This window comes from Python bivittatus, unplaced genomic scaffold (genome assembly GCF_059951505.1).
Source record: "Python bivittatus isolate LINGU-HERP-01145 unplaced genomic scaffold, Pbiv_v1 ctg000610_np1212, whole genome shotgun sequence".
In the NCBI taxonomy this organism is placed as follows: domain Eukaryota; kingdom Metazoa; phylum Chordata; class Lepidosauria; order Squamata; family Pythonidae; genus Python; species Python bivittatus.
This window is the reverse complement of record NW_028277088.1, coordinates 5,706,799-5,722,893: the sequence shown is the minus strand read 5'-3', so window position 1 is coordinate 5,722,893 and position 16,095 is coordinate 5,706,799. Positions and strand designations below refer to the sequence as shown.

Sequence of the window (16,095 nt, the reverse complement as noted above, 5' to 3'; positions counted from 1 at the left end):
GGGAATATAGCCCAGAAAATGGAGTGAGAATGTAGTCCAGGTTTCCCCAACACGAATACCTTCAAGATTTGTGGCTATGGACTCCCAAAATTGCCACCCATGGCCATGCTGGCTGGGGAGTTCTGGAAGTGGGGTTCTGTACTTCTGGAGGATGCCCAGATTATTGGGGAATGCTGTCTTAGTCCAGCAGAAGTCAAGCTAGAGGAACATCCAGCATGTCTTCTCCTTCCTGCCCCCCTTGCCTTGTCCAAACGCTGTCGTTCTTCTTCCGTTGACGTCCTCCTTTGCTGGCACAGTGGCCGACTAGCTGAAGAGAGATTTCTTTGCTCTCCATGAAATCTCCCTGTGCTTCCCAGGCAAAAGCAGCCTCTTCCTCTTTGCACAAGGACACGGAGTGCCCGAGGGCATGGCAGCATTTCCCTGCTCAAAAAGGAAGGCAGCACTCGATGCCACATAGCAATATCAACCATGTCCAACGGGGATGATGATGAGATAACCAGGCTGGAGCTTCCTGTTAACATTGCAAGTCATTTCCAGCTCCACCTGTTCACACATTCCTCTGAGTTGAGCTGGGAGGATTCTGATTAAGCGGGTGAGTGGACTGCCTTCCCATCTGTGGTCATGAAGAGGAGACTTCACACCAAGGGCTTAACTGGAGACACGATGCTCTGGCATGCCAACCCAGAAACAGTTTCCAGATCTAAATTTCAGTTATGGAACAGTAAGCAGAGGGCATGTGTATATGAGGCCTTGACCCAGTTTGGAAGGGGTGATTCCCTTCCACCAGAATTTGTGTGAAGCCCCTCTTAGAAACATTTTCGTAAAGCAACGTGGTTCCCCACCTCCTTTCTAGATGCCCGGTGAAGCAGACACAGTTCTTCACTCTGCTTGGCTTCTGATGCCTGCTCTGTCCCTGAGCTAAAGCCTTCTCCAAGGTTTCAGTTGAGCGGATAAGGTGACCTTTTGGCACACGCTTCTGCATCTGTGCCACACGTGTGCAGAAGCCTCTTCTGGCTGATGGAGCTGCAGGATTTGAGGCAACACCAAGAACCTCATTGGAGCGTCCCCAGGGAGCATGTGCTGTCATGTCTATCAGGATGATCTTGCACAAATGACCCAAATTTTGCAATTTGCACCAGTCAAGACTGATGCCGATTACATAATTCTGGTTATTTGTGTAAGGATCTCATGATGCACCTTGACTTCATTCTAGCCTGCACTGGATGGCTACAGCCTTAGTGAAACAAACAGCCCTGTCTTCATGGTGAAAAACATCTCCCAGTGCAAATCACGCATGTGTTGCACACCCTTCGTGCAAAGAGCATTTCCCTCCAAAGCCCAATTATGTGCCTCATCCCCAAATTATATGAATCAGGGGTTGTAATAGAAGGGTTCCAGCAGGATCTCACGGTCGCTTCCCACATGACATTTTTAGAAGACAAAGATGTGCAACTGTTGTTCTGGCTCGATGACTCCCTCGTCCATAGTAGGACAGGGATGACCCTCAGACAATCCATTTTTAAGCCCTTTAGGTTCAAATTTTGAATCTCGTTGGAGTTCTTTTCTGAAATTAGGCTTGGAGACAGGGGTTGCTTGTCTATGCATCTGGTAGATTAATTTGGAGTTGATAAAAGACAGGGCCGGCTTGCCAATCCCCATGCTTTTTATCCACCCCAATGCCTTCTGTTTTTTTGCTATAAACAAACGCAGCCGAAAAGACTGGGATCGTCCGCCTCCACGGTTCATTTCAGTTGTAATAATCGCTCCAACATGGATAGTTTTGATTTAGTAAAATTGAAATAGTTTAACCCCCAGGATTCCGAGCGGGGCTCTCAGGGCTGCGTTCCAACACCCCTCCTTTTGCATTTTCTCGCTCTGAATCTTCTGAACCCAAGAGAAGGGGTTAGCACAGCCTAAAACAACAACGCACCCACACAAGGTGAATCTAAGATTAGCACATTGGGCACCTCCAAGTTCTTTAACTGACCCCAGCTAAGTATGCTGTGTGAATGGAGCCCGTTGGAATGGAGCCCACAAGCATTGGCTAAGCCAATCCACCGTATGATGGATTTCCAGGATGGCGTGGTTCACACAATCTGCTGAACCACCAACCCAATTTTAGTGTGCCAGGCACACCCATTCGCCACACATTTGTGGATGGCTGAGGGATGTCCAGGTCAGTTTTCCAAATGTCTGGAGGGAGATGATTAGGAAGGGAAGACTGGAGAAGGCCAGATGCATGGGTTGGGGGCAAAACAGTCAAAATGGGGGCTGAAGCCCTGTTTTTTACATGCACGGCAGCTGCTATCTTGACTTTTTTGACCCCTCCTGCAGAAGTCCCTGGAGAAGGCATGCAGGCTCTGTCTACATTTGCTTCTTCACTTTGGCAGTGAGGTTTGCATTTGTCTAATAGCTTCCATTCGATTTGCATTCCAGGTATAAGCCACCAGCCCTGCTACGTTAACTTCTCTTTCAGAGCTAGTACAGGATTATATAACCACAGTTGGCTAGCACTGGGCTACGTTAAAACTGGGGTGAGGGAAGGAGGGGTGGGTCTTGATGGCAAAGCAGAGAGGAGAACAACGTAGAATTCTTTCTACAATCTGCTCTGTTTCGTTTTGTTTAAATTGCAGTCGTTTTGCGGTGGGGGTGGTGGGGTGGGGGTTGTTTCTAAAACAGGGCCCAGTTTTTCACTTCAGCTGGAGGACATTTCCAAGCTCTTCTTGAAGAGATCTTGTTCTCATCTCAGCCCTGGCTATCACGTTCTGAAGGCATCAAAACAGAACACGTTTTGGTTCTAAAAAATCAGAAATATGTTTTGAGAAGAAAATAATTCTCAAGCAATAGAACCATGGGATGATTTGCAAAATAAGTCCAGAGTGTCAGAAAGGTTAGGAAGTTAAACATCCCTCCCCCCCCATTTTTTTCCTGTAAAGTTACTGACAAATAGCATTAAATTGAAATAGATGGAAACAGAGCAATTATGAAACAGCTTGCTCAGAATTTTGCAGAGTTTGTTCCAGGAGCTGCTTTTCACAAAAAGGAAGACCTAACTGTCCACTAGAGGGAAGCAAAGAGATACAGAAACCCTTGAGTGTGTCACCACCTAGTGATTGTCTGGAGTTTTGCAAACCTGATCTGATCTTCACCAACTCTTTTTTTTTTTTATGTGTTCCAATTTAGAGAGCCACCCATCGCGCCAGGGCAACCCTAGGTGGTGAGCATGATTGAAAAACATTATAAAAACAAAGATATTCAACAAGATATCATACTTAAAAACAATATAACTCTTGGGTCTTTTAACAGGAGCTTGACCTCTGGGATGCAATGAATTTTCATTTTCATCCCACCAAGGATCTTCCCCTGCTAATTCCTTCAGATGCAGCTGCTATCAGGGATAAGGAAAAAAAAATATGGAAGTAAACTGCAAAACTCTGTTGTTTCCCAGAAAGTTCCTGGCCACAAAAAGGGCTACTCTGTCTTCTTCCATGAATGAGGTAGGGCCACCAGACCTGGGCTGCAGAATTCCATGCATCTGTCAGATGACCACAAGGAGGTAGTTTTTGTCTACGGAAGATCTGAGGATATGTTTGATAGGTTGAAAATATTCATATAACCTTCCCTTAGGAAGTCACTTCAGCACCACATGAGAAGAAGCTTCACAGGGATGGCTTCATCCATGCAGTTCCATTCCAGCAGGTCAACATTTCAGAGGATGACTTTGGCAAATGAGATGCAGCCCACAACTTCTTGAGGAATACATTGCGCAAAGGCATGGCATTGGCCACTAGTTTAGATGGCTTCAAAAGGGGACTAGGCCAATTCTAGAGACCAGGTCTGTCAATGGCTACTAGCCTCCTAGCACAAAGGCCACATTTATATATTAGTTTCATGGGAGTCACGAGAGAGCGGGGTTGCTTTGACCTCCTCTTTGGGGGCTTCCTAGATGCACCTGGTAGGCTGCCATGCGAGATGGAGTGCTGCCTAGATAGGCCTAGGCCTGATTCTCATGTTTTGATGCGTTAACAAGGAAAATGAATTAATAAAAGAGGAAGAACTGCCCCCCCCTCGCCCCGACAAGCCTTGTAACTCAAATGGAGTGGATGGAATGACATGGTTGACAAAATTCAGTCAACCCATCTGAGGCTTTCTTGTCAGCCCCGTGTCTCTAAGTCTCACACAGAGTCGTCTTCAGTACAAGGGATCTAGGAGCCAGTTCACTTCCATAACCATCTGCTTGATGTCCACATGAATGCCTTTGCTGTTACCTCTTCTGTTGATTTGAACACTGCAGACTCCTCTCTGCTCCAGACAAAAAATGTATGCAACAACAGGGCCGTAACATCAACATGCATGACTTTGTCAAGTGTGCCAAGAAGACAGAGGAGAAGAAAAAATGATAATCCTTTTAAACATGGCTTTGATTTCAAGCACGTGCCCAGCACTTGGGCCACGGGAAGTAACATGAGTGCCTGACTTTCACCTGGCTGTGAAAATAGCTTGCACCAAGTTTACACCTTGGTCTGCTATTTGGCACTCTGGGGCAATCAGTAACCTTGGAGGGTTCCTCCTCCTCCTCCCCTTTGTCCCATGGTTTTTATTGAACTTATTTGCTGTTGCGCATTGAACTCAGCATGATCTCTACCATGAATGTCCACGCTGTATGCTCGAAGAAGTCAGATAGCAGCCATGGTGGTGTAATTAAAGTTCCACCTGTTTTTTTTATGTGCGTGGCACATGTTTTTATGCAATGCACATAAAAAACAGGTGGAGTATTGATCACACTGTCTTGGCCACCATCTACATTTTTTGACCCCACCATGTGGAGACCCCTGATTGCTACATCCAGCTTATGACCAGCACATTTCAGCAAGTTGATGCCTATTGATTTCTTAGGCATTGATTACTTGGGATATATTTCAACTGTGGTTTGATCCTGGGATAGTTTCTTTAGAAGGCCTCGTTTTATTGCAGATGCTAAAAAGATTTAACTTGGGTCAGAAGATTTATTTCCTGCTCCATTTGAGATGCTTATGGTGGGGTAATTGTATTATCATTGGAGCTGATGACAAGTAGTGATTTGACACAAAAATCATGGAACCAAATGCATACTTAGAGAAGAAATGCCTTCTAACTCATTTCACTGATGGACTAGCAAATTTATCTGAAAGTCTCAGGCAACTCCGATGAATATTGCTTCTGCTTAATCATGTACACTCTTATTTATCTTGCCATTTCTTTCTCTCTCTCTTCCACCCACCTACACATATGCATACAAAAACAGCAGATGAAAGCCAACTAGCATGATGTAAATAAAATTGCTTTGAAATGATAATCAACATTGGCTCTGTTCTCTGTCTTCTCTATCTATACTGTAGATATTCACCATCTATCTATCGATCATCTATCTGTCTCATCTACACCTGTGAAAAGAGGATAATTTTAATATATGCTGATGGACTCTGGTCCACCAAAACTTCCCACTGCTCTTTTTAAGATGTGACAAGTCGTTGTTTTCCTTCAACTTATCAAGAGTGCAATCTTATGCCTGTCTAATTAGAACAAAATGAATTCTCACAGCATTTAAAAATAGATGTTTTAAAATCAATCAGAATTAATTGAACCTCAGAAATAAAACTATTCCAATGGCCTTTTAAATTATGAAGATATTTTGGTTTAAGAACAGCAATCTTAAAACTGGAGAACACCCAGGGCGAAATACAAATAACTTAATTTTTAGATCTGTCCATGTTGTTAAGAAGGTCAGAACAGACGAGCGTAATTTCTGACCCTCCATTAAACACAGCCGAGTGATTAGGAATTTGTCTTCATCTTAGCTAGCAAAACTGGAGAAAAACCATGATGTACTTCAGATTTGTGAAGCTGACTCAGTCATTTGTAGAGAAATGACCCTGGCCCTCATTTATATTGCTGACTCATGAAGAGGTCTTGCTGAACGTAATAGGGCTTAGTTCTGAGGCACAAATTGCCTTTTAAAATTACCCACCAAACTTATGGGCAAAGGAAATAGCTGGAGAACTTCTCCAGGTGAGGAAATGGGCAGGATTCCCACTTAGCAGGAATATCAGCACCGCTACTGGCCTCATAGGCATCTGCAAGGGGGATTAAGAGGAGGGCAAATGGTGAAACTTACCCCTCAATTAAAGGCTAGGGTTTGCACTGTGATATTGCAATGCATTTATTTATTTAATTAATTCAATTCAGTTGACTTTTCTCACACACACACACACACTCACAGCCTGTCATGGACAGCCTTGTAGGAAGGTACTTCACAATGAAATTCTGCATTTTAAGCCAACCCTTATTGTAAGAATCTGCCCCTGATTAAGACTGCAGGCTTTGGAAGCACTGCTTAATCACAAGGAGACGTCTGAATACCGATTCCTGGGATCTAGAGTGGAAGAGATCTGTGACTTTCATGTTGGACCTGTGGTGTCTGATGCATGTCTTGCTTGGCAGGCACTTGTGTTCACACATCATCCTGAACCTGCTTACTGAATTAAGTTATTTTCTGGATTACACAGAACAGTCAACCATAAACTCGGTCCAAGACCAGAGTCAACACAAGATGCTAAATCACCAAAAATGAGGAAAAAAAAAAAAGGCAAGAAAGCACTTGCCAAGCTTAATATGTTGTACAAATCTACCTGCTACATTTTTACTTGTCCTTATTAAATGTGATGTGTCTCAAGGGGAGAGAATATTAGACTAGAGAATCCCTTGGTGTCATCCAGCAGGACAACTAGGAGTTTCTTATGTTCACACTTTCTATTTTTGCAAATAACATATAGAGGATTGCTTTTCTGAGTGAAGATGGGTTTCCTTGCCCCCCTTGACATTTCACCCCTGTTCAGAGAGGAAGTAGCTACACAAAATGTGACTGGCTCTGGTTTCATGGTCCAACCACCGGGCATCTTGGTTGCTTCCGATGTGGCAAAGGGGGAGGTAAGATACAGGAATGCCTTCCCCAGCCTTCGGTTTACATCCGCCCTAAAATTAATGGAAGCCTCTCTCCCTTTATAGATTGCCTTTAAAGAGTTGCAATTAACCTCAGAATAAAAGGGTTACCTGAGCAGGATCCATTGATTGACCTCCTCTTAAGATGCAAGCGAGCGTCTTAGTCACAGAGAGAAACAGAATTGATGCGGCTGTCAGAAGGAGCAGGCGGCCTGGCACGAGCAGAGCATCCTTCCCTGAGAGGGTTTCTTTAGTTGGGTAGCCAATGTCCAAATCGCCCTTTCTTGTCCTCTGCAGGACCAGTGTGTGATCAGTCCCCTTAAAGTGCATTAAGCAGAAGCTGGCAAATGGGCAAAACCCACCAATAAGGTTGGAACATGGAAGAGGCGAGACCCTCTTCTGGCAGATCTGGAGTTGCCTCTTACAACCACCTGTTTCTGGAGGGCAGAAATGGACGTCTCCCTCTGTGGATTGCCCACTCCCTCTGAAAGGGCATTCAATGGGCATTTCCCAGTTCCCTGTCTAGAGAATACTTTTCCTCCCTGCATTCGCTCAAGTCCTCTGGTCTGTTTGGATCAGAGCAGCGTTTCTCCACCTTGGCAACTTTTGCCCAAGAAGGGCCATTTTCCCTCTGCTTCATTTATTTATTTAGTTTCTAACAATATGTCCAGTCATCTGAGCTTTCCAATAGCCCAAATGACCTATGATTGGGCTGAGAAGGTGAAAGCTTTCTGTCTTGGTGAAGATTCTTCAGCCAGCTGTGTCTACTGAGATGGATGTTGTGGAAATACACGTGCCTGTCTGTGTAAACTTGCTATTCTTCTGCAGCCCAGCTCAGTTGAGTGAGACACTGTTATGGGAGATTTCCAAACCTCCACATGCAGGTTTCATCCTTCAACCTTCAACCTGCAAAGGTATTAAACAGGTAGTCCCCAGTTTAAGAACAAGTTCTGTTCCCAGGGTCTATCCTTAAGTCAAATTTGTACGTAAGCTGGAACAGTATTATTGTATATTACTGTATAAGTATTACTGTGTAATTAACCTGAACCATTGTGTATTTAACTCAAATTATTGTGTATTTATCTCGAATTTTGCTACAGTAGGCTCCGTTCTTAACTATGGGTTGTCTGTAACCTGGGCGTTCTTAACCTGGGGACTGTATGACAAATGAAAGTGCTTTGGCTCCTCCCTGGAACTCAGGCTGGGCCTAGATTAAAATTTGCTGCAGTTAAATAAATCTATGCTCTCCTTTCTATTTATTTTTATCCAGTGTGGGCAACCTAGATCTTTTGAGGATAATTTGTTTTGAACTGGCCATTGAAAATGGATATTCTGGAGAAGGTTATTCTTTTTCATTTTCCAAATATTAAGTATTGGTTTGCAAAGGGCTCAATACAGGCTATGCAAGTTTATCAGTTTCTTTTTGGTTTGCCTAACTTCCAGTACAAAAGGGACACAGGAAAATTGAGAAAAAGTGGTAAGGTCTCACTGCAATTCCTCAATCTTATGGCAACCTTTTCCTGGGAAGGGACATGGCCCAATTTAAAGGGAACCCTGCAAGCAATGGAAGAGCTTCCTGTGTTGGGCATTCTTGACAAAATCTGGTGCCATCTATCAATTTTTGCCAGCTTCTGTGCCTGCCTGTAAGGGGGTATCACAGAGAGAGAGAGAGAGAATGTGAGCACGAGCCTCCTAGATCCATGGTGACCAGCATCCATTCTGGAAACTGCACTCTGAAGCAGACAACGTACAGGATGTGGAGACAATTTCCACAACTGCACAACAGGAGGAGTGCAGTGGACCCCCCCCCCCATCCCCTCTCCAATCCATCTTGCACATTTCCCCCAGTTGCTGGTCTATACACCTAGAGAGCATCAACTGAGGAAGGCTGCTGTGGCACATAAAATGTGTGTCTTTTTGAACGGGACCGCCGGTTCCTGAACTTGTACATGGCGTCAACAGAATCAAATATGCAATATTATAAATACCCCAAATGTCTGAGATGAAGTTCTGACCATCTCACCCATTGGTCTGGGGGATCGGATGGGGGCTCCATCATTGTGAATATTTGGCTGAGCTGTGAGACGGTGCTCATTTTCCTCTTTTTAAAATCTTTATTTAATTTGGGGCTTCCAGGAATGGCATTTAGCGATTTTGGGGGGGCAAGGAAAGGTTGGCTATCAAGCAGTTGCTACTTGTGTTTCTCAGCTAAGAATGGCACAAAAGAAAGGGTTACAGAAGGTCTCCTCCTCGTGTTAGATCTAGGTAAGGTAACAAAGAAAAGATGTATATCCTTATTTGTCCCAAGAACAAGCAGCCAAAAGTGGATTTTGCCCCTCATCCTAAAAATTGTCAACCCACCCCTCCTCAATTTGTGCCCTAGGAATGGGGTGACACCTTGGAAAACCACTTGCAGTACTCTTAACCTTTGCATTATATTGTCAACCTCCCTCCTATGTAAACTCATCCCCAGCATCTAGTCTTTACAGAAGTACACATAAGAAGTAATTCCATGTCTTTGCTGACAGCTCTAGGTTTACCTTTTGTGTGAAAATGTCTAATCTCTTTGAAAAAGTCCTTGCTATGTATTATAGTAGTGAATTATGCATTGACATGCTGAATTTAGGAGCGTGTCAGCCATTGTTGGTCAAGATGGGAGACTCAAGAAACAAGAAGACAATTGTGTATCCTGCTTACCCTTTTATGAACACCCCAAAATGTCGTGTTAAGGAACTTTCAAAGAAGAGTGGGCTGGTGCTGTGGTCATACCCTAACTGAAGAATGTTCTGACCAAATCAATTTCTTTCTTTTTCTTAGCCTTCTTGCATCCTACTTAAGGGAATGAGCAAAAATGGGGAGAGAATAAGACTTAGCTAACCAGTGGAGAGGATAGGACCTGGTCTGAAATGTTTGAAATATAAGAAGTGCGTGGTCTGAATTTGGGCAAACTTCTAATGGTCCAGTTCTAATTGCATCATTAGGTGGCTGGTTGAGGGCAAGGAATCAGCTTTTGAAGCAGGTGACTCCTTCTGGAAGTTTGGCAAATCTTCCTTCTTTCCTGCTTGCTTATAGTCCCCTTAAACTGTCAGTAGTGGTTCTTCCATATCAGTTAGCCAGTCTCACAGAAATAACCCTATATGAGCTCATCATGGTCAAGTAAAGGTTTGCTCAGACCGAATGAAAACAATGGAGGCAAATAAACCCTGGAAGGTTGTCGTTTTGGGAGTCATTGGCAGGGGGAATGCTTTTGGGGGGCAGGGGGCATTCAAAAGCTAGAAGCTATTTTAGAAAGGACTTGGAGCAGATCCCTTTTTGTACGCAAAGTAGATTCTTGGAACATAGTAAAAAAATAGTGCTTTTATTGGCCGGTTTTACAAGCAGAATCCATTAGTATCTAATATCCTGCGGGATAGAACAAAAATAAAAATAAAGCCATGCTTTCTCCAAAGTCAACGTCTGTCTTTTTGTTTTCCCTGGGTTAAATTGCTGACAAGCAGTTGCATGTGGTAAGCAGGGGCATGGCTGCAAAATAAAGTGAGAACATTGCCAACATAATATTTTTGTCTTGCAACCTATTCCCTCAGCAAGGGTAGCATCTCCTGTTGATTGGGAAATGGTGCCTGGTTCCTCATGCGTCCGGTAGAACAGCCTTTCCCAATCTGGTGCCCCAGATGTGTTGGAACAACATCTCCCAGAATTCCCGGCCTTGTGGCCAACCTCAATGGTGCCCATGGCTGGCCAAAGATTTGAGTGTTTGAGAAACATATCTGGGCTGGGGGAGGCTGATGTCAAATGATAATATTTGTGGATAAGAAGGCACACACGCACACATACAGGTATTTCTCATTTAGCGACTGCCTCACTGAGTAACCATTTGCAATTATGATGGTGATGAAAAAGTAACTTTGTGGCCAATCCTTGCATTTACAACCTTCGCAGGTCTGTAAAGCAAAGGAAAGCTGAAGGAAGATCATGAGCACAGTTGTGGTTTCACTTAGCGACTGCTTCACTTAACGACCGAGTTGCCAGTTCCAATTGTGGTTGCTAAACAAGGACTACCTGATATATATATATATATATATATATATATATATATATATATACATATATATTCAAATTCTTTAGAAAGACCATTCATAACATATACATTAAGTATTACAGCATTGCTACAGCAGCTACTTGATTGCTCCCTCTCCATCCCAATGTTCTTATTATAGAATGCAAGGTCATACATTGCCATAAATAAATGCACTAATATAAGTAAGACCTTAAAATGAAAGTATGCGCTCAGGTTTATCTGTGTATAGGTATAAATATTTACTGTATTACAGTTTAGCGTCTCCGTAATCACACTTCGGCTGTGACCTTGTGCTGGCTCCCCTTCCGCCCTCCTTGTGCATATATAAATATAAACATTGAGCAAAGTGGAAAAGAGCAGGGTCAGAGGTTATGCCTCTATAACACAGTGACGCACCCTTCCTTCAGGGTTTACCTGCTTTCCTGCTGCCTTTGCAACTAATGTTTAACAAGGCTGCTTCAACAGTTGTGTAGTGACAGCATTACATTCTGTAAACAATATTGTAAAGTGTTCTAAACGAGAAACGTTTAAACAATTGACTCTTTATCTCGGTCAGCTGATAACTGATCGTCTAGCGGTTCATCACTTCCACTGGAGTCTGTCAACTTTAGCTGGAAGTTCTCACTGGTGCCCCTGGTGACACTATCATAGGAAGGCGGGAAGGAAGTGGAAGAGACAGTTTCTGATTTGTCTATTGGCTTCCCATAGTTTTCATTCATCATGAAGGCAATGAGGCCTTCCTTCTCTGGTGCCTCATCCTCAAGATGGCAAGTTTTTTGGCGGTATAAGAAGGAAGCTTGCTTGAGGGAGCGTTGGAAAAGGTGGCTTCTATAAGCCCTCTGGATGACAATGGCGGACACCTCTTCCTGTTTTCGCCTCAGAGTGGTGGTGATGGGTTCATAAGAAATCTTCGATGGGTTGGCCACCATGAATTTTTCCTCCATCTGTATTTTAAGGGCATCCATCTCTCCAGATTCTCCCAGCACTCTTTTGGTGAAAGCAAACAAAATATCTAAGCAATGGATCCTGTCTCCACTCACCATGGGGAGGTCCATTGCTATGAGCTTAATCTGGTTGGGTTTTGCAATGCGCAAAGGTTCTGGCAGAGCATCTGCAAAATTGGACAGGGCAGCATACTCAATAAACTGAGTAGCTTCAGGGTCAAACTTCTCCCAAGTTTCATAAAACATATCAAAGTCATCCTCACTTAGAGGCTCTGTACTCTCTTCAGTGGCAACACTGAAGTTCTCTAATATAATAGCTATGTACATGTTTACAACAATGAGAAAAGAGATGATGATGTAAGTAACAAAGAACAGAATTCCCACTGCAGGACTGCCACAGTTTCCCCTTGAGCCATTTGTGTTAGTGTAGCTGGGGTCACAATATGGTGGCCCCGTGTTCAAAATGGGGTTGAGAAGACCATCCCAGCCAGCTGACGTAGTGATTTGGAAGAGGCAAAGCATACTGTTGGCAAATGTTTCGAAGTTGAACATGTCATCAATCCCATACTCTTTTTTAACATAGGCAAAGTTGGCCATGCCAAAGATGGCATAAATAAACATGACCAGGAACAGGAGGAGTCCAATATTGAACAACGCAGGGAGGGACATCATTAAGGCAAACAAAAGAGTTCGGATTCCTTTGGCACCTCTTATAAGTCTCAGGATCCGACCAATCCGAGCCAAGCGGATGACTCGGAACAGGGTGGGGGAAAAGAAGTATTTCTGGATGATGTCAGACAGCACTGAGCCTTGGGAGAAGAGAGAGGAGGGTAAAAAATAAACATCCAGTTAGTGCACCAGAAGGATAGTGGCTGCAGAGGCATACAAGTACTCAGATTAACAAATCAGAACAATAAACTAGTTTATAAATTATCCAGGTGAAAGCTCGGTTGAGCATGCAAATAGGGATTGCGATGGACATCAGCTAAGTCCTGCCCTTTCCTTCCCATTCTATATTTACTGCATTCTTAATGTTTCCATTACGTGTGGTATATACTGTAATGATTTATGGGCTCCTTTATTGTACCAGTTGTGGTTGCTTAGACTGAAACATCAAACAAATACTATAAACAAACAAATACATAATTCTTAGTACATAAAGGCAGATCTTCCTTATTAGGCTGGCTGTGTAGCCTAGGAAATCTGACTGTGATTATAAGAGAAGACCTGCTTGCAATGGGTCCATTTTGTCCAGCATCTTCTGTCCACTGATGGTCAACAAGAAGCCTCTACAAGCAGGACTTGAAGAAGTCCTCTCCCACTCTTGTTCCATAGAATCATGATTAATGGCTTCAAGGGAACAGCTCATGAAATGAATATGTCATATTGAATATTGTTTTTATATTGTTATTTATATTACCTATTTTACTGTCAACCATCTGGAGTTGCTTCGCCATATAAAGCTGTGAATACATGTATTAAATCAGTGCTTCCCAAACCTTTTTCTTCATTACCCAAAACTCAGAGGGAAAGGAGGGCGCTGGTGGGTATGTGCCTGCAAGCAAAGGGGGGAAGGACAGTGTGGTGCCAAGCACCTGAATTTTGTTCATGTGACTGCAGGGGTGCTGCAACAGCTGGAACTGAGGACCAGTCTTAAGTCCCTTCCTTCAGCACCGCCGTAACTTTGAATAATCACTGAATTAATGGTCGTAACTCAAGGACTACCTGTATTATAAAAACAATATCACTGAATGATTTTTATGTCATTTCAACAAAATACTATTGGTAATTTCATTGATTTTCATTTTAATAGGAATACTTTGGGAGATTTTTGAATATATTTTAGCACACATGGTAAACTTTAAGTCAATTTAAATGTCCCTGTTGTGAATGGGTTCATGTGTTATTACCGAAAGAAAAACCACTTTTACCCAATTTGGGGTAATTTACCCAGGTTTGGGAAACACTGTATTAAATAAATAGAGATATTCCTCTATTTAATCAGTGGGGCATAGGGAAGTCCCTATGGACATATACTGTAGGTCAGCATGTTATAATGCATACACAAAACTGCATATGTGAGGGGCCAGCCAGAGCAGGAAGATTTCACAAATACAACAATTCTAATTTGGCCAAATGAAGTCATGACATAGTTGTAGTTCTGTGTTCAGATAACCTTTCAGTGTAGATTGGCTGCCCATCTATAAAGACACTTGTTTCAAAGATAGCCAGCACTTGCTATTGTTATCAGGGATCAAGATGGAAGAAGAGCCAACTCTTGCTGCTTTTGCATTTAAAGGCTAGAGATTCTTCAAACAGTTGAGAATTTAAAAGAATGTCCAGTTTTGATCAGACTAATGAAGGGAAAAGAAGGTGGCTGAAAAAGCTGACGTTAAATAGTGGTGAGATGATAGGTGGGAGGACCCTTGGTTTGGCATGATGATCGGTTTTCTGAATGTCCCATAATACACTTGATATACTGTATGATGGTTGCTCATTATCTTCTGGAAAATTTCCAAATTGTGCATTGTGTCTGATAGTTACAAATGGTCATCTAGATAAACCAGAGATATCCAGGGACAATCCAGAGTTTGGTCAGTATCCCCAAATACCATAAAGTATGACCAACACAGTGTAGGTCGTATATTGGTGTGAGTACTTTTGTGCTGATGGTCTAGAATCCCACCACAATAAATCTAGATAAACCATTGACATCTGCACTTGTTGGGTTTAACAGAGCACAGAGGAGTATTTTAATATGAATCAATTGAATTCAAATTCCTCCAATCTGATCAAGAAATGGGAAAACTATTTTTTTACTTTTGGCTCTTCTCTGAATTTTTTCATGCAACTTTTCAGCTAAAATACATAACAAAGATGTATATAAGAGAAAATTGAATACAAAAAAGACATAAATTAATGGCATATATTTGAGAAAAAAGTTGCAAAAATGTGTAAAATGAGTATTAACTAAAAGTACACAGATGTGAGTGAAAATTCATGCAATTTCATATGCACATTATTATTAATAATATTAATATAATGATTATAATTCTTTTGCAAGCTAATGAGAAAATGGGGCAGAATGAACACGCACATGAAAAAAAACGTGAACATTCTGAAAATGGAAACAGACAGACATGTCTAGTTTGACCTACCAACAATTGACAGAATCACGACTACAAAATCAAATATATTCCATCCATTGGTGAAATAGTAGTGCCTCAGAGCTGTCATTTTGAAAATACACTCCGCAGTGAAGATTGCAACAAAGACCATGTTGATTCTGTAAAGGATGTTCACTTTTTCTGGGCTCTGGTCATCAGTTTCCACCATCATGGTCACCATATTTAGGCATATCAGAAGCATGATGCAAACATCAAAGGCTTGATTCGAGACAACGTCAAAGATGAAAGCTTGATACTTGTTCTGGAGACATTAAGGAGATATTAGTATGTCATAGCAGCCAGGTCACACTATGGTATAACTTTGAATCTAGTCAAGTTTGAAATGAAAATGACACCTTTTGAGTTGGAATGAACTTTTCCATGGCTGAGCATACAAGAATATTTTGCACATTGTAACTATTGTAATAGTTGCTTGGACTCTGATACTGAAAGCTAGGTCAACTTTTGCTGGCCAAAGCAGTAAGCAAGCATATTAATGGACAGACTACTATATAATTTAAGAACAGCTGAAGACCATTGCTTCAGAGATGTAGACTCCTGAAGTACTCTCCTGAATTAAAAAAAAAACCTTACATTGGTAGACCTTTCAGCATTTAGCCAATCTTGGCTAATTTCCCAAAACCTAAACCAAACAGGGTTGGACTTGCTTGGTATTTGGAAGGGAGACCACCATGGATCTGGAGGCTGGACTGGAAACTAAGAAAATGTCCCATTAAAGACCAAGCTAAACCACTTTCACACTGCTATTAATATCATGGATTCACATTGGATGTGTTCCAAGAATCACCAAAAGTGGCATTTAACTGTTTGAATTCTTTCCTTTAGTACACCATTCCCATTTTGGCAGCAAACTGCAGTCAAATGAGAGACATCACATCACTAAGGGAAGAGGGAAGGCCTGCATCAG

General features: G+C 42.4%; 1 protein-coding gene across 7 annotated transcripts in view; it reads right to left on the bottom strand.

Moving 5' to 3' along the window:
• Positions 1–10,315: 10,315 nt before the first annotated feature.
• LOC103066749 (sodium channel protein type 5 subunit alpha) overlaps positions 10,316–16,095 on the bottom strand; it is a 287,467-nt gene continuing 281,687 nt past the window's right edge. For all 7 annotated transcript variants that reach the window (XM_088150287.1, XM_088150288.1, XM_088150285.1 and 4 more), the window contains 2 exons: positions 15,159–15,429; positions 10,316–12,809 (listed from right to left, as the gene is read on the bottom strand). In XM_088150287.1, the coding sequence (XP_088006413.1) occupies positions 11,584–12,809; positions 15,159–15,429 (1,497 nt within the window). In that variant the 3' untranslated portion in view covers positions 10,316–11,583. The remainder of the gene's footprint in view (positions 12,810–15,158; positions 15,430–16,095) is intronic.